General features: G+C 38.2%; 1 protein-coding gene across 2 annotated transcripts in view; it reads left to right on the top strand.

The window, feature by feature from the left end:
- MTUS2 (microtubule associated scaffold protein 2) overlaps positions 1 to 25,927 on the top strand; it is a 667,437-nt gene that overhangs the window by 459,616 nt on the left and 181,894 nt on the right. For both annotated transcript variants that reach the window (XM_020997212.1, XM_020997217.2), the window contains exon 8: positions 7,961 to 8,172. In XM_020997212.1, the coding sequence (XP_020852871.1) occupies positions 7,961 to 8,172 (212 nt within the window). The remainder of the gene's footprint in view (positions 1 to 7,960; positions 8,173 to 25,927) is intronic.

The following is a 25,927-nucleotide window of genomic DNA, read 5'->3' as shown; positions in this document are numbered from 1 at the left end:
AGATACTTCATAAGTGCTTTTGGCTGCTAAGACAACAAGAGAATTTTTTCTTACTTTTCTAATGAGCTTAAAAGGATAAGAAAAGCAAAGGGTTTAGATAGTTAACTCATGCATAAAATGTCGCCTTAATAGATTTCCCTTTCAGTTTCAGAGGCTGATTTAACCTCACAAGCCTGATGAGCCACTTTCATTGGTGTTGATTCTCAAGAAGATACTCATATTAAAACACCCAGAAGGAGCTCAGTTGTTACCAGAATCTCCTCAAACAGCAGTTTCCCTCTTTCTCACCCTTTTTACCTGTAAATTATATAATAATGGTTGAATAAGCTCTTGGATTGTTAGATTGAAGGAACCTTGGAGAATTCAGCCTCTTTTCTTGTACAGAGAAGGGAATGAGGCCCAGATGGGTGAGGTAACTTGCCCAATATCACGTAGCAAGCTAGTGGTTCAGCTGGGGAGTGGGGAGGAACTAGCATTTATGAAGTACCTGCTATGTGCCATGCACATGTATAAGTATATACAAAATATGTCCTTTTATCCCATATCTTATCTCTACTATGCATCAGGGTCTTTAATTATATTTTCATGTACCATAGTCATTAGATTATAAGCTTGCTGAGGGCAGAGACTGTCTTTCTTTTTCTTATTTGTATCCTTAGTGTGTAGCATGGTGCTTGTCACATAGTAGATGCTGTATAAATGTTTTGTGTAAATGTTTCTTGAACTGAATATTTTAAGTGCTTCCTGCACCATCTTGACACCTCTGCTAGACTTAGTGAGATCTTTAAGGACATAGAATATGTTATAGATTCTTTCTGCAGCTTCCGCATCATTTTGCACATAATAATATTTGATGTAACAAACTGACCCTATGAGGTTTGTCAACCACTTCTATGTATGTTATCTCGTTTGAACCTCTTTTGAACAACCCTATGAGGTAAGTTGTATGGGTATTATTATCTGCCATTGATAAATGATGAAACTGAGGCTGAGAGACATTGGATGTCTTGTCTAAGGTCATATAGCTAGGAAATATTGAAAATGGCATTTGAACCTAGGTCTTTATGACTCCATTCTAAGGATTCCATCCATACTTGTTGTTCTGTCATTTTTCTGTCATGTATGAACTCTTCGTTTGGAGTTTTCTTGGCAAAGATACTGAAGTGGTTTCCCATTTCCTTCTCCAGGTCATTTTACAAACAAAGAAACTGAGGCAAACAGGGTGAAGTGACTTGACCAGGGTCACACAGCTACTAAGCCTCTGAGGTCAGATTTAAACTGAAGTCTTTCTGATTAGGGGCCCAGCGCTCTGTCTACTGTGCCACTTAGCTGCCCATTCTACCCCTAGTACCATGTTGCTTCTCCTTATCTTATTGAATTGAGTCATAGGATCAGAATTAGTGTTAGAAAAGACCTAAGATGTCATTGAGGCTCACCTCTCCATTTTACAGATGAGGCCCCAAAGTGAAATGACTCGCCCAAGGTCATACAAGTAGCCTTCATTTAAACCAAGGTTCTCTGACTCCAAATTCTGTTTCCTACACAGTACTCCTTGCTGATGTTCTTGAGATGAGATGAGATGAGAACTATAAAAGTTGAAAGAAAATTTAAGTAAATGTTAATTGAAATGAAATGAAGTAAAATGATTGTAAAGACCTCAATAGGGGAAGGTTAATAATAGTTGACACTTAGACAATCCTCTAAGGTTTGCAAAGGCTTTACACATATTACAAACCATCTTCTATCTCTGTCACTTACTACCTATGTAACTGGGTAAACTGTTTAACCTCTGTGCCCTTCAAAATGAGGGAGTTGGACTGGAAAATCTCTAAGATCTTTTTCAGATCTAAATCTATAATGACCTAAATCAAGTGTTCACAGCCTCCAAGGTCACTGCATAGTCAAGAACTGCTTATTAATTAGAGGACATCTAGATCAAATCCCTAATTTTACAAATCAGGAAACTGAGGCCTAGAGTGGTTAAGTGACTTCCTTTTACTTTTGTTGGTAACTGTATTCTCAAGTAGCTAGGTGGTGCAGTGGATAGAGTGCCAGGCCTGGAGTCAAGAAGACTCCTCTTCAAGAGTTCAAATCTGACCTCAGACACATACCAGCTGTGTGACCCTGAGCAGGTCACTTCACCCTGTTTGCCTCAGTTTCCTCACCTATAAAATGAGCTGGAGAAGGAAATGGCAGACCACTCCAGTATCTCTGCCAAGAAAACTCCAAATGGGATCATGAAGAGTCGAACATGACTGAAACAACTCAGCAACAGCAACATGTTCTCAAGCAGGCAAGGAGCCTTTGATTTTTTTTTCCTTTTTATCACCCTTACTACCACTCACACACACCCACACGCCACCCCACACACACACACACTCCTTTCAGTTCTATAGCACAATATTTCAATTATCCATTCCCCTCTATCCACTCATACTGTGACCACCTAGTTTAGACTTCACTGCTTCTTATCTGAACTATTTTGATAGCCTTATTAACTAATCTCCCTTCCATCTCTCCCTTCTCTAACTATAATATTCTCCTTAATGGAGAGGACTGACCATATCACTCCCCTGCTCCAAGGGAAACATTTAAATATGAAAAACAAACAGGTATATGACATATCCTCCCCACCTTTAGTGGTTCCCCGTTGCTTCTGGGTTAAAATGGACTCCTTGGCCTGGCAATTTAAGACCTTCCACAATCTGGACAACATTTTTAAAAAATATTTTGTCAACGGTGTAGAATCTACCTATTTATCTATCCATCTATCTAGATGGACAGATGGATAGATAGATAGATAGATAGATGTATATATATTATGGTATGTATAAAATATATATCATATAAAATACATAAAAGTTATACAACCATAAATATATATAAAACCCTATAAACTACATAGTATATATATAATATTTTTATGAACATGTTGTGTTCTACTCTCCAATAGAATATGAGCTCTTTGAAGACAATGATTTTTTTTTGTATTTTGTATCCCACTACCTAGCACAGTATCTGACACCTGGTGGTCTCTTACTAAAAGCTTGTTAGCAATAATACTGACGAGTCAGAGATAAGGGTGGATTGTATATGGAAAAACAGATTTCAAAAGCCTTTCTGCCTGAAGGAAAAAAGAAAAGGGACTATGACATCAACCCCTGAATTGCCCTAGTCCCGTTTCTAAAATCTTATTTCCTAAGCAGAAACAATGTGATTTGGTGAAAAAGAATATAAAGGCCTTTTGCTGAATTCCTGTTCCAGAACTTTCCATTGTTCAACTTAAGTCACTGAACCTCCAGAGTCTCAATTTCCCTGTCTGTAAAATGAAGATAGCATACTATCCAAGTCACAGTGTCCTGAGGTAGGATACAAGGCAGTGCCTAGAGTCAGAGAACCTGGCCTCAAACCCACCTCTGATAATGTACTAGCTGTGTGACCTTAAATAAACATGTCATTTAGTCTCCCTAGGCCTAAGTTTCCTCATCTATGAGATGAGGTGGTTGGACTCAGTGACCTCCAAGGTTATTTCCAGCTCTGGAGATCTGTGACCCTAAGCTTGAAAGTGCTATTTATATTTAAATTTAAGTACTATTGCATGACCCCTAAAATACCCTAAGAAAGTCTTTCCTTCCAGATTCTAGCCAGAAAGAAGTTCCAAGCAATTAAAACTCTCCGAAGGCCACTGTGTTTGTGTGGTGTTCACAGCCTGGTATTTAGCATGTAGAAGTTGATCTTAAACGGTGTTTTTACCCAGGAGGTGAAATGTGGACCTTATGTACAGTAGGTGTCAAAGTAAAGGGCTAACCGTGGTTTTCGCAATCAGAAGAACATAATGACCCCATCGTCAAAGGAAATACCTAGGTAGCCAAGGAAACAGTTTATCCAAAGTTATCCAGGTCATCCACTCCTACTGTATAATGTTCAAAACTGTTAAAGAAGGGGAAATTGGTTATTTCTTATTCTTCCATCCACTAAAAGGAAGTAAATTCAGTGAATAAAAGTACCCTCTGTGTTTGTGCTTTTTAAACTACTAAAGCTCAAAGATGACAATATCTGCCAGGGATGTCAATTAGCTTTCATGCACTGAGCTCAAATCAGGTTTTACTATTTCCTTTATATTTTCCTTTTGGGCATTGATGTGTCTCAGTGGATAGTGCACCAACTTGGAACCAGAAAGACTCATTTTCAAGGCCTTTGACACTTACTAGCTGTGTGACCCTGGGCAAGTCATTTAATCCCGTTTGCCTCAGTTTCAGTATCTGTAAAAATGAGTTGGAGAAAGGAATGGTAAACCCCTCCAGGATCTCTGCCATGAAAACTCCAAAATGGGGTCACAGAGAGTTGGACACAACTCAACTACAAAATTATATTTTCTTCATATTTCAAAAGAGATGTGTTCTTCATTATCAGGACCTTAGGCAGCTGGCACAAATTAATTACATTAATTAAAACACTCAAGTACTTTTAAAAGCAACATAACAATAACCAAATGGCAAACCACAGTCATCAAAACGAAAATATTTCCTTGGGGATAAATGCCAGCAACCAGTAACATGGCTGCCCTCTTGGAGTAACCCCAGTGAAGCACTAATCTGACATCATGCCTTGGAGCTCAGTGCAGACAATAAAATGTTTCATCTCAAGCTGCTTTTTTCCTGCATTGATCAGTATCTCTGGAAGAATTAAAATGTAATAATTAACATTGAAATTGGGTTGTATTCGACATGAGTGACTTCTCTAGAATCTGACCTTCCTCGCCGCTATACAGGCAGCAGGAATTCCTGACGCTGTCTTCCTGGTATTGTAATAATCTGAGGCATGCAAGGTTTGAGGAACCATTTCAGCCTATTGCCTCTGAACTCAAGAAAGAAATCTCTGGTGGACTTTTGTTTTTCTTTTAGAACAAGAAGAGGAAGCATTTAATTAAAATCAGCATATAGTTATCATTAAATCAACAAACAGAAGTGTGCTTGGATCAATTAAGTCATTGTTTCCTTTAAAGTATGATGCCACTTGGGTATTCTCATCAGTGGAATACATTCCCTAGTCAAGACATGGTGGGGATGTTTCCTCTGCTTACTCAGTCATCCAGTTACTCCCTTCCCCCCACCTATCTTTGTCTCATGTCTTGAACACACACATACATACAGGTACACATTGGAGAGAAAAGAGCACAGGAGAAGAAAGAGGAGGGGCCCAATATTTGCCACAGTATAGCTGATTATTATGCTAATGGTGTCTGTGTTGTTTCTGCTGGTGTCTGATCTACTTAGGTACAGAACAATATTTATCTTTTAAGTGTGAGTTTTAAGTTTAAGGCTCCATTTATTCTAATCGTTATCAATAGCAGACAGCTTACTAAGTACATACTGTAATGCAGGATGCCCTGCAAGGAAGTGGGCGAGAGGACAGGTATGTCCATAAAAAGGTACCTAATGGTACATTGCAACATATGCCAAGCGGAAAATAAGTGGTACAATCAGTACTCAAGGGACTCATAGGAGGATGAGATAGAAATTCTTGTGTGTCCAGGTATGTGGAAGTCAGGAAAGGCTTCTTGGAGGAGATGGGATTAGAACTGGACCTTAAGGGAGCAGTAGGATTTATGTAAGTGGAAAAGAGAAAGGCATCCTAACACTATACTGCAAAGATGGTTGATAACACAACTCCAGTTCAGATCTCGGTTCAGTTACCCATCTTCTGTCTGGTGTATTTTCAGAGAATAGAGATTTGGGGACAAAAGTGAAAAGGAGTGAGTATTTTGGGATACCTCCAAATAAGAGTAGGTGGGAGGTTCTCCATCATTGGAAGCCTTGGTGAGGAGGCCAGGTGACCTCTTGGAAGAGATATCGTAGAAGAGAAATTTTGGGGTATAGACTAGACTATATGTTCCTCCAATTCTTCTCTACCTTTGCAATTCTGGGAGTTTGTGGAGGATGAATTCCCCTGCATTGAAATGACCGATCTGAAACTTTCACCTGTAATATCAGTTTGCAGGAAGAATCTTGGATACATTTCTCTAGCTTACATACTGCCCTCTGAGGATGGTGGATAATTGAGGACAAGAGAGTGTTTTTGTTGTTTATTAGTTTGTTCTTTTTAAAATAAGGCTTTGCATTTGAGCTCTCTGCTTGAAATTGCAGATACTGTTTCTGTTCCAGACACTACTGTCAGATGCTGCCCTGCAAAACTCAATTCAGTAAGCCTTTGTGAAGTGCTACTTTGTGCCCAGCGTGGTGCTAGGCACCAGGGCCTTAAAGACAAAAACAATTCACTATCCTGCGCTCAAAGAGCCTACATTCTCTTGGGAGGAAATAACACGTAAATAGATAGATAAAGGAAAGCTGTATACAAAATAGATACAAAGTAATTTTGTGAGCAGAGCAGTGAGAACTGGGAAAGTCAGGAAAGTGCTCTTGTGGAAGTGAATGAAGGTGGCTAGAGTTTCCAAGAGTCAGAGAGGAGGGAAAGTATTCTGGGCATTGGGGGCGGCCACTGCAAAGAAAAAGAATTAATGGAATGTTGTATAGAGGAGACATTAAGAAGGCCAGTTTGGCTGGGTAATAGAATACAGATGAAACACTTTTTGTTCCAAATAGAAAAGTCTGCATTTTATCTTAAAAGTAGTTGGGGGCTCACCCATATATAAATAATCACCTCCGTGTGTGTGTGTGTGTGTGTGTGTGTGTGTGTGTGTGTGTATACTTATGTGAAAGTTTCATTTTTCATTAAAAATGGGAATTTTACATAAGTGGAAAAAGTATTGGTGATAGAGTCAATAATCGATTTAACAACTGGCTCTCATCAGTAGCATTTGCAACAAAAGAAGCAGGAATTCATTCATTCATTCATTCATTCATTCATTCATTCATTCATTCATTCTGCAAGGATTTATTAAGCACTTACTGTGTGCCAGGCTCTGTGCTAAGCATTTAGAATAATAAGTTCACGTTTAGAAGCTCTGGTTTGTGGCTAAATTGGACTGCTCAAAAATATTATTTCCCTTAGTTCAGTAAGCACTTATTAAGAACCTATTATTTGAATGTAGTAGGTAAAATTTAGAATTAACATGTTTGGAGAAAATAGAGGACTTGGCCCATCCTGTACATTGAAAATTGGTATCTCAGGTTTTGAAATCCTCAAGGGGCCTGTTGGGTGGCAAAAAAAAGTTTGTATATCTACTTAATCCTGCGATTTCTAACCAAAGGAAGAAAGGGTCGGGGACATAATTTAAAACAAAAATCCATCCCTGCCCTCAGGAAGCTCATAGTCTACTATTTTTGTTCTAGTGCATTCAGATACCAGAATCAAGATTATTCTTGGTTCAAGTTCCACCTTTTCTCTGTAAAGCAAAGTTCTCCTGACCTTGAAGGTGGTTCTCTAAATAGCCCTGGAAAAGGTACAGAGGAAATGTGGGGTGAATTTGCTCCCCTGGTTATTCTTGCGTACTTATGCCCCAAAGATAAAGATATAGAAGCTCATAGATGAGAGGAATACTTTGAGTCACTTTTGGTTGTTTTTTTAGTAAATTAATTTTTTTAAAATCATGAATTTCTTCTTCCTATCTCATCTGTCCCTCAGGTAACTGAACCTAGACCATATTAGAAAAGAATGCTTTTTAAACCCTAAAGTATTAGTCAAAGGTAGCATCATCATCATCGTCACATCATCATAGCATCTACATAGAGCTTTTAAATGCTGACAAATGTTTCCCATGTATCATTGCCTTTGATCCTCACAAAAACACTGAGATAGGTATTATCACCACCCCTATTTTACATATAAGGAAACGAAGGCTGAAAAGGTTTAAGTTAAAAAAGTTAAACTCTTAAGAGTTAGTCTCTGAGGCAGGATTTTAACTTGGATCTGTCATGACTCCAAGCTAAGTGCTCTAGGTGCTATGCCACCTGGATGTCTTATGTTTGTCAAGCCTTATTTCATGTGTTTTTCCTTATAGGATACCCAAAACAAAGGGCTGCCATTCCAAGAAATGGGTTTGCCACCAAACCAGATCCACAGGCCCGGGAGGCGGAAAGACAGTTTGTTCAGCGACTGAAGGAAAAGTGTGAAGAGCAATCCAAGCAACTCAGCTATGTTCAGGGAGAACTGAAAAGGGCCATTCGAGGCTTTGAAGTGTTTGCTGTGTCTACTCAACATTTCTTTGGAAAGGTGAGCCCTCTAGTCCAAAACTGGAACATCTTCTTAGAGGGACTTGGGATACCGTGTCTTGTTTGGTTTTTTTAATGACTCGAACAACTTCTTGGGAGCCAAGATATTTATTCTATTAGGGAATGATAGGTAAAGAAAGTTCTCAATCAAGTGTAACTGAGCACACAAGGGTAGCTGATGGTGTCCAATTGTAGTATGTGGGAAAGTTTAAGAGGCAGAACCCGGTATCACAATGTTGGGATAAAATAGAAATATTTGTTCTCAGCATCACTAGTACCCAATTGAGTCCATCTGTCTTTAGCTGTGGTGTGGTCCAGGTGATACTTGGGTAGCTACCAACCTTAGAACTTAGCCATTATTTTCGGGTATTTTAAAGACCTTCTTGACTTTTCTGTAAGTACTTTATGGCATCTAGTCTGTCATTTATGGAGGTTGTGAGAATGCCACTTTGGAATTGATTGTGTGACCTGGGAGATGCTGGCAAAGGACCACCCAGCATGGCATACCCGCATCAAAGAAGGTGCTGTGGTGTGTGAGCAAAGAAGAATTGAACTAGTTCCAAAGAAACAAAATGCATAAATTTAGAGAACCCACCCCAAATGTTCACGTGAAATATTGGTACCCAACTTGTGACAGAGCATTCTAAGCTCATACTGGTCTGATCAGCCACAGTCAGGCATACTGTAACTTGACTCTAACATAGTAATGTCATTTTGGTCCTCTTAGAGAAAGAAAAACCAACCAACGAGTAATACCATGTGAAGTCTCCCCTAATAAGAAACTGAGCTAGCCAACTTCATGGCTGATTATAGAAACATATGTGGAGCATTTTAAATAGGCCTGTAAAATTAGATATCAATCACTTGGGTTCCTTCCTTCACTAATAATGATAATGATAGTAATTGGCATTTATATAGGTACGTTAAGGTTTGCAAAATGCTTTGTGTACGTAAGCTTATTTGAACTTTATAACAACCCTGTGAGGTAGCCATCATTATCTCCATTGTACAGGTTAGGAAACTGAGACTCAAAGAACTTAAATTACTTGCCCATGGATGGCCACACATTAAACCAGATTCCAACCCAAGCCTTTTTGATTACAAGTCTAGCACTGACTGGTTAGAAATCTTTGCATAACCTTTTATAATACTCCCACCTCCTCAACTGCCCACCTTCTACTCCTTCCCTCCCTCCAAAAAAAAAAGTCCAGAAGTTATAACTGGGTTTTTTTCTTGTGTAAGTTCTCTATAGAAAAGAGAACTAGCTCCCTGATATGTCATAATGGATGGCAAAGTTAGCATATATAGCTAATATATAATAGCTAATACCCTAATACTCAGTTTTATCAGTTCAAATCTGGCCTCAGACACTTACCAGTTGTGTGACCCTGGGCAGGTCACTTAACCTTGTTTGCCTCAGTTTCCTCATCTGTAAAAAATAAGCTGGAGAGGGAAATGGCAAGCCACTGTAGTAATTTTGCCAAGAAAACACCCAATGGGGTCACGAAGACCAAAATGAAATTATTTCAACCCTCTTCCTTGCTAAAGCCTTTAACCAGAAACAGTAACAATGCTAACTGGTTTCAGTAGAATGTAACCTCATTTAGGGCAGGAAACATTTCATTTTTGCCTTTGTGTATCCTCTGAGCTTAGCTTAGTATCTTGCACACAACAGTTGCTTAATAAATGTTTGCTGAATGAGTGAGTAAATTAGTTCAACCATTTCCTTTATTTGTCCAACCCTGTAGCACTGAGATTGATGTGTATGTCATGAGAAGACACCCCCGTTTTTCACAAGTTACATGAGCAGACCTAAGCACTTGATAATTGACTGAATGCCAGCCTCTGTGTAGAAAAACTGATGCATTTGAAGCACCAAAAGAGGCAGGGTAGCAGAATGGCCAGGGGGCCAGCCTTGGAGTCAGGAAGGTCTGGATTCAAGGCTTGCAGCTGATGAATCTGTGAGCACAAGCGAGTTATGTCACCTCCAGTGCCTGCGGGCCACAGTCCAAGACAGTAAGTTATGAACCAGTTCCAGATCTGCATGAAGGGAGTTTCCTAGAGCCGTGAAATCATAAGTCATGACCATGACCACCACCGACAAAAAAGAAGAGAAGCCACATACTTGTGGTTTGCCTTAGTAAATGTAGGTTCTTTCATTGTAGACAAGATAGAGAATAGTCCTTCCTTTATGTGTGCGTGGGTGTTTTACATTCTTGAGCAGAATAGCTCTTTAAGAAATATTTCTAGTGACAATTTAATACTTGATTTTTTTTTACTAGATCTGAGATTTAATTGTAAAGGGAATGCCAAATGAAGAAAATTTTTTCTATTAATGCAAATCAGCTAGGTGGCACAGTAATAGATAGAGTACCAGGCATGGAGTCACAAAGACCTGAATTCAAATGCAGCTTCAGACACTTACTACCGGTGTGACCCAGGGCAAATTTCTTAACCTTGTTTGCCTCAGTTTTCTCATCTGTAAAAATGAGCTACAGAAGGAAATGGCAAAGCATTCTAGTATCTTTGCCAAAAAAAAAAAAAAAACCAAAAAAAGGGTCATAAAGAGTCTGACATGACTGAAAGACATGAATGTAAATCAGTACCTGGTGTGCAGTTTACAGTCTTAGGGAGCTGCATGGGCACTGAAAGGTTAACTCACTTGTCCAGGGTTGCATAGCCAGGGAACTTGAACCCAGGTCCTCTTGACTTTAAGTACCAACTCTCTGTCCATCTAGGTGGTACAGTGAAAAAGTGCTGGGCCTGAAGTCAGGAAGACTTGAGTTCAAATCCAGTCTCATACTCTTAGTAGCTCTGTGACCCTAGGCAAGTCACTTAACCTCTGTTTACCTCAGTTTTCTCAAACATAAAAAGGGAATAATAACAGCACTACCTCAGGGTTGCTGTGAGGATCAAATGAGATAATATTTGTAAATCGTGCACAGTGCCTGGCACATAATAAGCACCATGCTGTTGTTGTATAGACATTTTCAATCATATTCAACTCTTCATGACCCCATTTTGAGGCTTTCTTGGCAAAGATGCTAAAGTGGTTTGCTGTTTCCTTATTTAATTCCTTTTACAGATGAGGAAACTGAGGTATAATGGGTTAAGTGACTTGACCAGGGTCACACAGCTGAGGTTGGATTTGAGCTCAGGTTTTCCTGACTCTAGGCCTAGAGGTGTATCCACTGCATCACCCAGCTTCCCAATAAGTGATATATAAAAGCTTATTCCCTTCCTGTCCCCCTGCATCACAAGTAACTTAATTATCCAAAGGAAAATAGAATCTTTCAGCAGTGGTTCAATAGTAATATCTATGTTTTCTCTGAATACAGACAAAGATTTTTCATTCCCTTACACTATTCACAAAGTCAGGGCTTAATTCGAAGGGACTCTTGTATCTGACAAACTGAAATTCTGGCTTGTTCAACCCTCTTCCCCATCTCTATAGAGTTCAGGTACATAGGGCATGGTGTGTGTGGAGTCATGCATTTGCTCAGTTAACACATTACTTCCTCCATGCCATGGCAGGTTCAGCGGGCCAGAGTTTTATTCCTCTGAAGTGTTATATGACTCTTAAGTCAGAGACAAAGCATCCTGGCAGGTGATTTATCAGCTTTCCCATCTGGCTTCCCCACTTCTAGAATTGTACACCACATGACATTTTAGCAGGATGGATTATGGACATGGATTTAGTTTTCTTTTCACTAAATCATAGCAAGCCACTCCAGACAGGCCTCCTGAATGATCTTGTCATTTAGCCTTTCAAACTGTTCCTCCTTTCCTTTGTCTTTGTGATCTGTTACAATTTCAGCAGCGTCTCCTCTTGAGTTCTTCAACCCAGGAGAAATAAACAAGCAGGTAAAAACAGGAGTCTGAAGTTGGGTAGAATGAGAGGTGATCCTTGGGGGTCTTCCATGGGCCTGCTGCTATTTAAGATGATTGAAGAGAGCCTGCAGATGATACCCTGTTGGACAAGGAGGACGTGTGGAGCTACAAGCGATGCATCAAGGAAAAGGAAGAGAAGACAAGTTTCCTTAAAAAATCAGGGAAGTGGGGGCAGCTAGGTGGCACAGTGGATAGAGCACTGGCTGTGGAGACAGGAGGACCTGAGAAACATGATACTCACTGTGTGACCCTGGGCAAGTCACTTAACCCTGATTGCGGAAGGAAGGAAGGAAGGAGAAAGGAAAGGAAAGGAAAGGAAAGGAAAGGAAAGGAAAGGAAAGGAAAGGAAAGGAAAGGAAAGGAAAGGAAAGGAAAGGAAAGGAAAGGAAAGGAAAGGAAAGGAAAGGAAAGGAAAGGAAAGGAAAGGAAAGGAAAGGAAAGGAAAGGAAAGGAAAGGAAAGGAAAGGAAAGGAAAGGAAAGGAAAGGAAAGGAAAGGAAAGAAAAATCAGAGAAGGGATCAGGAATGATCCTAATGAAGTTGATAAGGACTTGGGCATAGGTTTAATCCCCGCCTGAGAAGGCCAGTTGCTGGATGGCCGTGATCTTCATTCCTAACATTAGCCAGCTGTCTCATAAAGCACACCAGTTATAATGTTAGGAGATTTGTTATCTTTGTGTATAAAAACTCTACAATTCATTCTATACCTAAGGAGGAAAATGATGACGCATTAAAATGTCAAGTGAAACAATGGAAGATGTGGATAACAAGTTATTTTATTTCAAAGCAAGCATGGTAATGAGTTCCCTAAACTGGGACATCTCCCCTCTTCAAGTATCCGAAGGTCGTGGACACCAGATGGTGGCCAACTATTCTTTATGGCCTTCATCTCCATCTCCAACATGGTGTAAGGAAAAACAAAATAAAAAGATTACATCATGTAAGGTTTAGATTAGTGATAAAAATGAACCGTATTGATAACCAGTGTTAAACAAGGAAATGAGTTACCATTCTTTGGTTGTGGGATCTTCTTAAAATTATAGAGTTAGAGCTGGAAGGGACCTTGAAAGCCTCATTTTACATAGGAGGAAACTGAGACCCAGAGTTAAGTGACTTACCCAAGATCGTAGAGTTATGGCTGCCTAGGAATTGAACATTGATTCCAAACTCCTTGCTGTTGAGTCCCTCTATGCCTGAAAACCTTTCCTGAAAACCTTATACCTCTTCCATTTTCCCTCTTTCTGTAGAAGACACCTCTGTTTTTCCAGTCTCCAAGGCTTGTAATCTCATCTCCTCTCTCTTTCTCAGCCTACACATCCATTCACTTGCCAAATCTTGACATTTCTAACTTCTTAACAACTTTTGCCAACTGTCCACTTCTTCCAACTTATACAACCACCACCTTGGTTCAGATTTTTATTATATCTCACCTGGTCTATTGCAATGGCTTCCTCACTGGCCTCCTTCATTTAAGTCTATCAACTCCAATCCATCCTTTACACCAAAGTGACTGTGTCACTCCCCTACTCAGTAAACTATGGTAGCTCCCTATTAACCTCTAGGAAAAAAAAAAAATTCTTCTGTTTGGCTTTGAAATACTTTACATTTTCATTATTTATTTCTCCTCTTTCAGTACTCTACAGCCTGGTCAAATTTCCCTTATTGTTCCTCATAGTACTCTACCCAGAATACCCTCCCTTCTCAACATAGAATCCTTTACTTCTCCCAAAACTCAGCTTTTCCATGAGGCTTTTATTGATCCTCCCAACTGCCCTCTCTCCCCAAACCTCTCTGCATTTATTCTACAGATACTTATGTGTGCACTGTTCTCTCTCTTGATAAAATGTAAACACCCTGAGAGCCAGACATTTCATTTTTGTGTTTGTGTCCCCATCACCCAGTACAGTGCTTGGGACAGAGTAGGCACTCAGTATGTACTTAATAGGTAAATACTTGGTGATTCATTGTTATCTAGGGTTTTTTTCCCTAGTTTGATCATGCTATGTATAATCAACACTTATTATGTGCCTGGGTAATGAAAATGTCATTTAGACCACATCCAAATTTTACAGAACAAATTTGACTCTTTGTGACCTCATTTGGGGTTTTCTTGGCAAAGATACTGGAGTGTTTTACTGTTTCCTTCTTCAGCTCATTTTACAGATGAGGAATCTGAGGCTGAAAGGTTAAGTGACCTGCCCAGAGCCACAAATCAAGTGTTTTGAGGCAGGATCTGAACTTGGTTCTTCCTGACTTTGAGTCCAGCACTTTGATTACTGGTTTCATAATAGCAAATCTTCTATCAAAAGATGATTTTTTCAGCACTTCGGACTTTCCAAAGAAAATGCTCTCAGCCTTTAAACACAGTTTTCAGAAGACTTCCAAAGAGATTTTGAAAAATGGCAGCCTCTTTGGAATAAGTCTATATAATCTTCAGGGTGACTACTTTGAAGAAGGCAACACTCAGTTGGATGAATAAGTTCTAACACATTTGTTAAATCAATGTCTTTACTGTAGTCACAACTTAAAAAGTGAGTAACATTCCCTACTACAAAGTAACCATCACATCTGGGCTAGACTCATCTTTGCTTCCAGAAATTTGGCATCTCAACAAAATCATGAACCCTGTTTTATAACCTCAGGTAGGAAAATTAAGAAGGGAAGTATTAGAAAACAGATGGGTATGTGGGCTAAGAAAGAAGTCATGGGGCAGCTAGGTGGCACAGTGAATAGAGCTTTGGTCTTGGAGTCAGGAGGACCTGAGTTCAAATCCAGCCGCAGACACTTAACATTTACTAGCTTTGTGATCCTGAGCAAGTCACTTAACTCCAATTGCCTCACAAAAAAAAAAAGAAAGAAAGAAAAGAAAGAAAAGAAGAAGAAGAAGAAGAAGAAGAAGAAGAAGAAGAAGAAGAAGAAGAAGAAGAAGAAGACGACGAGGACGACGACGACGACGACGACGACGACGACGACGAAGAAGTCATGAAAGAAGCCACGCCAGCAGACTGGTTGTTGTCTTCGACAGGCTGGAGAGAAATACTGGTCTGAGATACTTCCCAACAAGAGGGATTACCTCATGGAAATTCTGCTTTTGCCTGATACCCTATAGCCCTTTAGATATGTGGATGTCTGCCAACTACCCAAAGTGGGAAGACTGAAAGAGGCTTAATCTCAGCCTAAAAATTTCTTTTTTGAAATTCTGTGTAAAGTTTATATGTGTGTATATGTATGTGTGTGTGTGTGTATATATATATATATATATATATATATATATGCATATATACACACACACACACATACATATACATACATATATGTGTAGTCTGAAAGTTGACTTTTAAGTCAAGAACCCCCAACTAGAGTTCACTTTGTGTCTCATATGGTTAATAGAAACATTATGCCATTTTTCACATACCAAAAGAGGCAGTGTCAGCTAGACTTGAATCCAGAAAGACCTGGGTTCAAATCCCAACTCTAAAACCTATTGGCTATGTGCCACTGGGAAAGTTATCTAACCTCTCATTCCTCTATTATATTACAGAGAACAGGCTGACCTGAATTGATAAAAGGGAGTTTCTTCACTTGGGAGGAGATTACAAAAATCACACATCTGGGCCTTATCTTTATCCCTACTTGTACCAAAAGCTTTGATGTGAGAATAGGAATTATATAGAATGTAGGAAGAATAGAAATAGAAAAACCAAAATATATATTCTGTGCCTGAAATGCTCCCCCTTTTCACCTCTGCCTGAAAGTCCTTGGATTCTTCCATGATTTTCAAGTCTCATCTTCTACGGGAGACCTTTCTGGGTCCCATCAGAGGCTAGTGCTATCATCTATGAGACTGCTTCCTTTCTACTTTGCATTTGTCTCTCAGTAGGGTCTAGAGCCCAGAGACAACTAAACCTAGCTCTGGAGAGCCAGTTGTTAAATTTTTAGTATGAACGTGTGTGCCTCTGAAATCAGAAAATGCCACAAATAAAGGTGTGATTTAATGTTTTTTTAAATTATCTAGACTTAATGGAGAAAATAATGAAGATTTATATATTTTTAAAGAGCCAGTTGTTAAACATTTACCAGCACAGCTCTGCATGTATCTAGTTCTTTTTACATTTCCTTCATTAAAATGGGAGCTCCTTCAGGGTAGGGACCATGTTTTTGTCTCCTTGTACCCCCAGCACCAAGTACAGTGTCTCACATATAGTAAATATTTAGTAATTCTTTATTGACTTTACATAATACAAATATATACACATATACATCTATAGTAGGCTAAATATGTGATTTCATCATTGCACAGAATACCTGGTATGGAAATTCTCACCATTAATGAAGATCAGCAACTGGTCTATAACTTAAAGTGTTAAAGAGTTACCTAGGACATTGAGAGATTAAATGACTTGTCCAGGGTTACACAGCTAGTGTATATTATAGGCAGGTTTTGATCCCACATTTTTCTGACTCCAAGACTAGCCCTCCATCTACTATGTCTCATTATTTTATATTACATGGTTTATAGGATTTGTTATAAAATATATATTATTATAATAGCTAGCATTTATGTAATGATTTCCAGCATTTATGTAGCACTTTAAGGTTTGTAAAATACATTACGAATATCTCATTTGATCCTCAGAACAATCCTGGGAGGTAGGTGCTATTATAATTCCCATTTTACAACATAGGAAACTGAGGCAGATAGAAGTTAAGTGACTTGCCTAGGGTCACACAGCTTGTAAATGTCTGAGGTCCTATTCATACTCAGGTCTTCTTGACTCCAGATCCAGCCACCTACCTGCCTAAGTATGTTTTAAGTCCAGTGTTTGGCTGTTGTTGACAAGCTTATAGAATATACAGGTGGCATTGGGGATGCATTAGAAAGACAGACGAAATGTATGAGAAGAAAGCAGGGTGAAGGATGTAATATACACAATGACCACCACAATGTAAAGGGATAGAACAACCATATTACAAAACATCAGAAAATTAATATTTAAAAATTACAAAAATGAGCCTGAGCCCAAAGAAGAGATATAAGAAGATGCACCTATTCCTTAAAGAGGTAGGGCCTCTGTTGGTGTGGAACATTACGTATATTTTCAGATTTTTAAAAAATATATTAATCAGTTTTGCTGTTTTTTTTTCTCTTCCTATTTAAAAAAATATTTGTTATATTAGATGACTCGAGCAGAGGAAGAGATAATCAGACTAGAAGAAATTTTGTTGATATTAAAAACAAAAGATATCAATAAATATATGTGTATATATATATATATATGTATATTTTTAAATCTATAAGTAATCATGAATGAAGGAGGGGAAGTCTAGGAGGAAAAAAATAGACTAAAGGCTAGATAAAAACTGTTATTTCCCATCCTGTGAATCTCCATTTCTTGACACAGAATTGCCATGAAAATGGTCAGTTATGATACAACACCTTCAGCCAGAATTAGGAAGGAATTCTCAGATGTCACTTTTAAGTGCCAACACCAAGCGGGCACCCGCATTAGTTCCCAGCAGGTCTGGCCCCTGGGCATTTCATGAACAGACAGACCACAGGCCAAGCAGATCTGCTGTGAGCTACGATTGCAGAATTCTGTGTGGTACATTAATGAGTGTGATTCCCAGAGACTCTCACTTCTGCTGGTTAAAGTTGAATTTTTCATCATCCAGCTGGCTCATCCTGGGGAAACCACAGGTGCTCGTTCACCTACTCTTGAGCACCCTCTAGTGGCTGGCAGGCATATGACCTAAGCTATTTCAATATTGTCCAAGTACGCATCGCTTTTACGGAATAAGAAATGGTTCTGAAAAAATGGTACAGGTTAACTTTTGACGTATCAGATTCAACTGGCTTACACTGTAAATCAGGGAAGATTTTGGCTTCATTTCTGATTCATCTTTAATTGTGTGTGGCTCCTACTGTAATGAGGTAGTTTTGTTGGAATGAAGAGAGCATTGAATTTGGAAACAGAAGACTTGGGTCAATTAGTTAATTAGTGTTTATTAAGCACCTACTATGTGTCAACCCACCCCTTCCTGGAGGTGGAAGGTACATAGGAGTTACTGTTTCAATGTATTGATAATCACTTGTGCCGAGTTCTTTCTTTCTTTCTTTTTTCCTTAAAAACTGCTCTTTGGAGGGGCAGCTAGGTGGCACAGTGGATAGAGCTCTGGCCTTGGAGTCAGGAGGACCTGATAATCCGGCCTCACACACTTGACACTTAACTAGCTGTGTGACCCTGGGCAAGTCACTTAACCCCAATTGCTTCACCAAAAAGAAAAAATATATATATTTTTTAAAAACTGCTATTTGTTATATGGGATGGCACTCTCTAGGAGAAGAATGGAGAGAGGGAAGGATACTGGGGGATAACTATGGTGAAATTTAAAAAAAAGAAGTGATCAATAAAAAACATTTCAAAAATGATGAATGTAGAAAGGAAACAAGCTAATATGAATAATAAAAATCAAGGGAGTATTTTTTTTGAGCTGTTGGTAATGGCAATGTACATTAGCAGGAAAATGACTGAAATAAAAACTCAGGATTCTAACAATGGCCAGGCAGCTAACTTTCTGTATGACAAGTCACTTGGTTTCTCTGGGCCTTCTTTCCCTCATTAAAATGAGAGGATTGAATTAGAGGGTGGTCTCAGGGCCCATTCAGTTCTGAGATTCTGTGATTCTAAATGAAAGACACTATGTTAGACTCTACAGAAGTACTTCACAAAGGGGGATGAGTTTAGAAAGACAGTTAGGATTGGAATCGAAAGAAAGAAGCAGAGAGGGATGACGTTGGCCTTTGGAGCAGAGGGAATGGCATTCGTTTCAATTCCATAAGAGTTTATGAAGCACCTACTATGTGCTAGGCATTGTGATAGGTTCAGGGATAAAGTGACAGCAACCCATCCCTGACCTCAAAGAGCTTACATCCTACTAGGGGAAAGCAGCATATACACAACTATTGGTAAGGTATGTGGACAGTGTTTTCGTGGAGGAAAGAAGAGCTCTAAGAACTGGGTCATTTGGAAAGATTGTGTGTGGTAGGTCAATCAGGAAACTTTTATTAAGTGCCTACTGTGTGCCAGGCACTGTGCTAAACACTGAAAATACAAAGAAAGGTAGAATACAGTCCCTGCTCTCAAGGAACTCAGTCTAATGGGGGAGACAACATGAAATCAACTATGTCCATACAAGTGTTACACAGGATAAACTGAAAATAATCCACAAAGGGAAAGTACCATGTTCCACATTCCTCCCCGTAGGGACAACAAAGGAGGTAACCCTTGAGCCAGTCAATGTTCTGATAACACACATAAGTATGTACTCACATACATACATGCATACATGCATATGCTTATGCAGTCTCACAAAGTTGTTAGGAAAAGTATTTTTGTTTTTAATTGTAAAGCATCGTATGTTTTTTGTTCTGAAGTAGTCCAGGATAGAAATCTGGCCTCAGAGTAAAGAAGACCTAGTTTCAGGTTTGGCCTCTCATACTAACTGTGGTCCTGGGCACAGGGTACGTACTAAGTGACTGGGCAGTGCCCCTACCAACTTTCTAAGACTATAAGTCACAAAATGACAGCTACCTGCATTGATAGAATGAGTTAATTCACCGGGGAATTAGTTCCCTTTACCAGGGAAGTCACAGTTTTGAACAAAAACAACAAAAAACACTCCCTAGCGCATAAGCACAATGACTTACACAGAATAGGAACACAGCACTCAGCACAGGATACAGTAGGCACTTAATAAATGCTTATTGAACTAACCATAAATATTCCACTTTGAAAGAATGAATCAATGAATGAACATTCATGAGTGAGAAAAGAATACTTTCATAATTCTAACAAGTAAATATATGATATGACATGATATGATATGATGTAATATAACATAATATAATATAATATAATATAATTAATATGATATAATGATATAATTTAATATAATATGAAATCAGCCCTTCTTTTTTACCTTCTTTTTAACCTCTGCTCTTCACGGCTGTCACATGCTTTGTTGGATCAGGGAACCCCAGTAGTGGAAACATGCCAATGTGGGACTCATTTAGTATGAGTCGTGGACCAAGCTAGTCCCTCCAATCTTCATAAGCAAGAAAGAGAAGCCTTTACTTTCATTAGTCAACAAAGGCTTTTCAGAACTCTGCACTGAACAAAATTCACCAAATAATGATTATATCCATGTTATTCTTTATAAGGGGCTTTCATCAAAAATAAAAATGACCATTTAAAAGGAATAATGGTATTTTTTTTGCATTGCTTCTATAAATAGCACTCAGAAAAGATTAATCTTCCTGTGGTCACTTAGCCTCAAGTAATTAAAGGATATTTTTTACATCTCATGAGCCCATAGGTCAAAATTTCTGACAGTATTATTGGATAATACTGAAGACTATTAATATGGAAAACTCAAGATGAATTAAAGTTATGAATCCTCTGTTATGAAAGGTTCAGATTAATTGTTGTTCTGGGAGTGTGTCCTGTGGCCCAGAAGCAAAATTATCTTTATAGAATGGTGATCTTTAGGTCTCTGGACCCTAATTAGCATAGAGGATTTCTGGGCAGAATACCTGAAATATCATAGTATTCTTATTACTGAGATGCAGGAAGGCTGATCGTGTTGTGCAACCCTTTAAAATAACAAAGATCTAACAGGATAGATCAATAGTGGGACTTGGAAAAGGTGAAGCAAATGTGATTAATAAGTAATTGCAGCCCAAGATAAATGAGCAGATAGTGAGAGCATTTTATCTGACTTCACCTCTCCAGAGCCAGATAAATTTCAGTCACCCAATCAACAAACATTTATAAAGCATCTAGTATGGGCCAGGCAATGTGCTAAGCACTAGGGATACAAAGGAAGGTATAAGACAGCTCCTGCCCTCAAGAAGCTTACAGTCTAACAGACGAGACAACATGGAAACTACTATGTACAAACAAGACATATGCAGGACAAATTAGAGATAATCAACAGAAGGAAGTTAATACAATTAAGGGGGGATAGAAAAGGCTTCGTGTAGAAGGTGGGATTATAGTTTAGACTTGAAGGCAGCCAGGGGAACCAGAAAACAGAGATGAGGAGGGAAAGCATGGCATGGGGGATAGTCACTGAAAATGTCCAGAGTTGGGAGTGCCTACTGTGAGGAATGACAAAGCCAAGGTTCAAGAGCATGGAAAGAATTCATAGGTATGATCGCACACCAGCTGGTAGTAATCTTGGAGGACACATGGAAAACAAGAGAGGTCCTGAAGATCTGGAGAGGGGAAGAAGTCCCAGTTTTCAAAAAGAGGTTAAAGGTTAGATTGTAAAAACCATTGCTCAAAGGCCACCTCCAGTAAAACCATAGAACAATAGTATGTAAGAAGAAGCAGTGATCACGAGGTACCAATGTAATAATTACAGCAAATCAGCCTCACTTGGGCTTTTTTTTTAATTAGAAGAATGTAGACACAGTGTACCTAAATTTCAGCAATACGTTTGATGACATCACCAAGGCATTGTGATGCCTTGCATATAGTGGGTGTTCAGTAAATGTCTGGGGCAGCTAGGGGGCGCAGTGGAGTCAGTGCTAGGCCTGGAGTCAGGAAGACTCATCTTCATGAGTTCAAATCTGGTCTCAGACATTTACTATAATTGTGTGTCCCTGGACAAGCCATTTAACCCAGGTTGCCTCAGTTTCCTCATCTGTAAAATGAGAAGGAAATGGCCAGTATCTTTGCCAAGAAAACCCCAAATGGGGTCACAAAGAGTTGGACACGACTGAAAATGACTGAACTGAATTAGTAAATGTTTGGAGAATTGTTGATGGATGTGTCTTTGTGAACTAGATGAAAAACTGAATTAGAATTAGGTAGAATTAGATGAACGCAAAAAGAGCTTTTTGTACAATAGAGTGCCTTCAATTTTATCTTGTTCAACAGAACAAGGGCAAAGATATAAAAGGAATGCTTAGCAAATTTGTGGATGATACAACATTGAAAGAGATAACTAATACATTTAATGACAGAATCTGAGAAATAAAAATTTAATAGGGACAAACATGAAGTTCTGTAGGCTTCAAAAATCAGTTGCCAATTCCTACAATGACTAATGTGGGAATTTTATTTTCCTTGATTATATATATTTGTAACAGGTTTTGTTTTTCTTTCCGAATAGGTGGAGGGAAAGAATTCAGAAATGAAAAAAAAAATTGAATTTTAAAAACTCAACTGCATTAACAAAACTTTTTGTCGAATTCAGGTACAGAATGAAAGAAACATGGCTGGAGAACAGTTCATATGAAACAACTTAGAATGGTTAGCAAAAACTCCAATTTCTATGTGCTTTAGCTGCCCCCCAAAATAGCATGATCTTTTGACCGACCTATAATTTCATCAGTCTGGTGAGCTAATATGGAAACTGCTGCTACCAATGCCTATCAGTAACTGCTAAAAAAAAAATTGCAGATTTAGAGAATTACCTGGGGTACTGAGAGGTTGACTTCCTGGTGTCACTGCTAATAGAGGTTAGAGGTGAGACTTGAAACCAGGTTCTCTGGATTCTAAACCTAGCCTTCTATTCACTTCCTCTCTGTGTGATATTTTTTAAAATTTGTTTATTTTTAGTTTTCAACATTCATTTCCATAAGATTTTGCATTTTAAATTTTCTCCCCTTCCCGTTTCTTCCCCCCACCCTGACAGCATACAATCTGATATAGGTTCTACGTATACATTCATGTTAAGCATATTTTCCCATTAGTCATGATGTAAAAAACAATTAGAACTAGTGGGAGGAGCCACGAGAATGAAGCAATAAAATGAAACAAAAAAGAAAAAGAAAAGCAAATAGTATGCTTCCGTCTGCATTCAGAATCCATAGTTCTTTCTCTGAGTGTGGATAGCAATTTCCATCATGAATCTTTTGGAGATGGGAGATGTCTTAGATTCTTGCATTGCTGTGAAGAGCCAAGTCTGTCAAAGTCAGTTATCTCATAATGTGGCTGTTGTTGTGTACAATGTTCTCCTGGTTCTGCTCATTTCACTCTGCATGAGTTCATATAAGTCTTTCCAAGTGTTTTTGAAGTCTGCCTGCTCATCATTTCTTGTAGCACAATAGTATTCCATTACATTCATATACCACAAGTTGTTCAGCTAATTCCTCAACTGATGGGCATCCCCTTAATTTCCAGTTCTTTGCCACCACTAAAAGAGCTGCTGTAAATAGTTTTTTACATGTGGGTCCTTTTTCCATTTTTATGTATCTGTATCTCAAAGAGATACAGACCTAGAAGTGGTATTGCTGGGTCAAAGGGTATGCATAATTTTGTAGCCCTTTGGGCATAGTTCTAAATTGCTCTCCAAAATGATTGGATCATTTCACAACTCCACCAACAATGTATTAGTTTTCTGAGTTTTCCCACATCTTTTCCAACATTTATCATTGTCCTGTTTTGTCATGTTAGCCAATCTGATAGGTAAGATGTGGTACCTCAGAGTCATTTTGATATACATTTCTTTAGTCAATAGTGATTTAGAACATTTTTTTCATATGGCTATAGATAGGTTTAGTTTCTTCCTCTGAGAACTGTATCCTTCAACCATTTATCAGTTGGAGAATGACTTGTATTCTTATAAATTTGACTTAGTTCTCCATATATTTTTAGAAATGAGGCCTTTATCAGAAACACTAGTTGTAATAATTCTTTCCCAGTTTTCTGCTTCTCTCCTTATCTTCGATGCATTGGCTTTATTTGTGCAAAAACTTTTCAATTTAATGTAATCAAAATTGTTCATTTTGCATTTCATAATGTTCTCTATCTCTTGTTTGGCCATAAATTCTTCCCTTCTCCATAGATCTGAAAGGTAAACTATTCCTTGCTCTTCCAGTTTGCTTATAGTATCAGTCTTTATATCTAAATCATGTATCCATTTTGACTTTACCGTAGTATAGGGTGTAAGATGTTGATCTATGCCCACTTTCTGCCATACATTTTTCCAGTTTTCCCAGCAGTTTTTGTCAAAGAGTGGGTTCTTATCCCAGAAGATGGGGTCTTTGGATTTATCAAATAATAGATTACTGTAGTCATTGACTACTGTGTCTTGCATATTTAACGTATTCCACTGATCCACCACTCTATTTCTTAGCCAGTACCAAGCAGTTTTGATGATTACTGCTTTATAATACAATTTAAGATCTGGAATGGCTAGGCCATCTTCCCTTGCATTTCTTTTCATTAGTTCCTTTGATATTCTGGACATTTTGTTCTTCCAGATTAATTTTGTTATTGTTTTTTCCAACTCTATGAAATAATTTTTTGGTAGTTTGACTGATATGGCACTGAATAAGTAAATTAGCTTAGGTAGAATTGTCATTTTTATTATATTGGCTTGGCTTACCCATGAGCAACTGATATTTTTCTAATTATTTAGCCTTTATTTGTGTGAACTCTCTGTGTGATATTAAAGCTCAGTATTCATAACAAGGCAGGACAGTGCCCTCTAACATCAACTCCTATCTACAAGAATGTGATTAGTTTGGGAACCTTTAAGCTTGAGAAGAACCCATGAAATATATCTAGAAGTCCATGACTGGGGATGATAAGAATACCATATCACCCAAATGATACTTGAAGGTACTATAATATTTAGCATAATGAGAATAAGACATAACATGTATCTTCAGATATCTGAAGAGCTATCAGTAGAGGGACTGGCTGGCCTATAATACCCTTTCCCAATGTTAATGTTCTGTATAATTACTTTATCATATTTATATATTATATTATATATTATATATGAACATATAATAGGTTATATTTATGTGTTATTTTTATATATAAACACAGTATATTTATGTATTATATAGTAAACATAATTTCATAATATAATGTATTCTGTTGTATTAATATATATGATCATAATATAATTTGATATGTTTTAAAATATGATCATATATTATATCACATATCTAAACATATAATGTATGATATTTGTATATTGTGCTATATATCTAAACATATTGTGTTTATATATTATAGTTTTGTATATAAGATATAATATATTTTATATATCTAAACATATATTTATATATTATATTTATTTATACCACATAATTACTTCATTCTATGTAGCTCCAGAGGATAGGATTAGGACCAATGGGCAGAAGTTATAGTGAAGCAGATATTGGCCCAAAATAAGGAAGACATTTTTAAACAATTAGAATTATTCAAAAATGGAACGAGGTGGTGTGTTACATAGTGAATTACCTGTCCTGAAATTGTTTTAAGTAGAGTCGAGATGACCACCCTTCCAACTCCAATAGCCTGTAGTTTTATAGTACTGATATTCCTGATTCTCCAACACCCCCTTCCAGGTACATACACACACACACACACACACATGATTTTCTTACTGTCATCTTAGTTCATCACATATCCATTGCCAGACTTAATGTGTGTGTGTGTGTGTGTGTGTGTGTGTGTGTGTGTGTGTGTGTTAACATAAATATGGGAACACCCTGCTCTCTCTTTAATCGCAGGTGATCTCTTGGTCAACAATAGAAAATTTTAAAGGGCATAAGAAAATTGAACAGGATAAAGAGAAGGATGGTCCATGTTCTTGATTTACTCAGTCGCTGATTTATCCTAGTACAGTTCAAATTCTTTCAAGGGGTTTCTGATTCAGAATATGTGATAATTACATGTGGGGCAGCTAAGTGGCACAGTGGATAGGGTGCTAGGCCTGGAGTCAGGAAGACTCATCTTTGTGAGTTCAAATCCGGACTCACATACTTCCTAGTTGTGTGACCCTGGGCAAGTCATTTAACCCTGTTTGCTTCAGTTTCCTCATCTGTGAAATAAGCTA

This window comes from Phascolarctos cinereus, unplaced genomic scaffold (assembly GCF_003287225.1).
Source record: "Phascolarctos cinereus isolate Bilbo 61053 unplaced genomic scaffold, phaCin_HiC Scaffold_726;HRSCAF=1367, whole genome shotgun sequence".
In the NCBI taxonomy this organism is placed as follows: domain Eukaryota; kingdom Metazoa; phylum Chordata; class Mammalia; order Diprotodontia; family Phascolarctidae; genus Phascolarctos; species Phascolarctos cinereus.
Note: the sequence above shows the minus strand (reverse complement) of the source record. Positions and strands in the feature narration are given on the sequence as shown.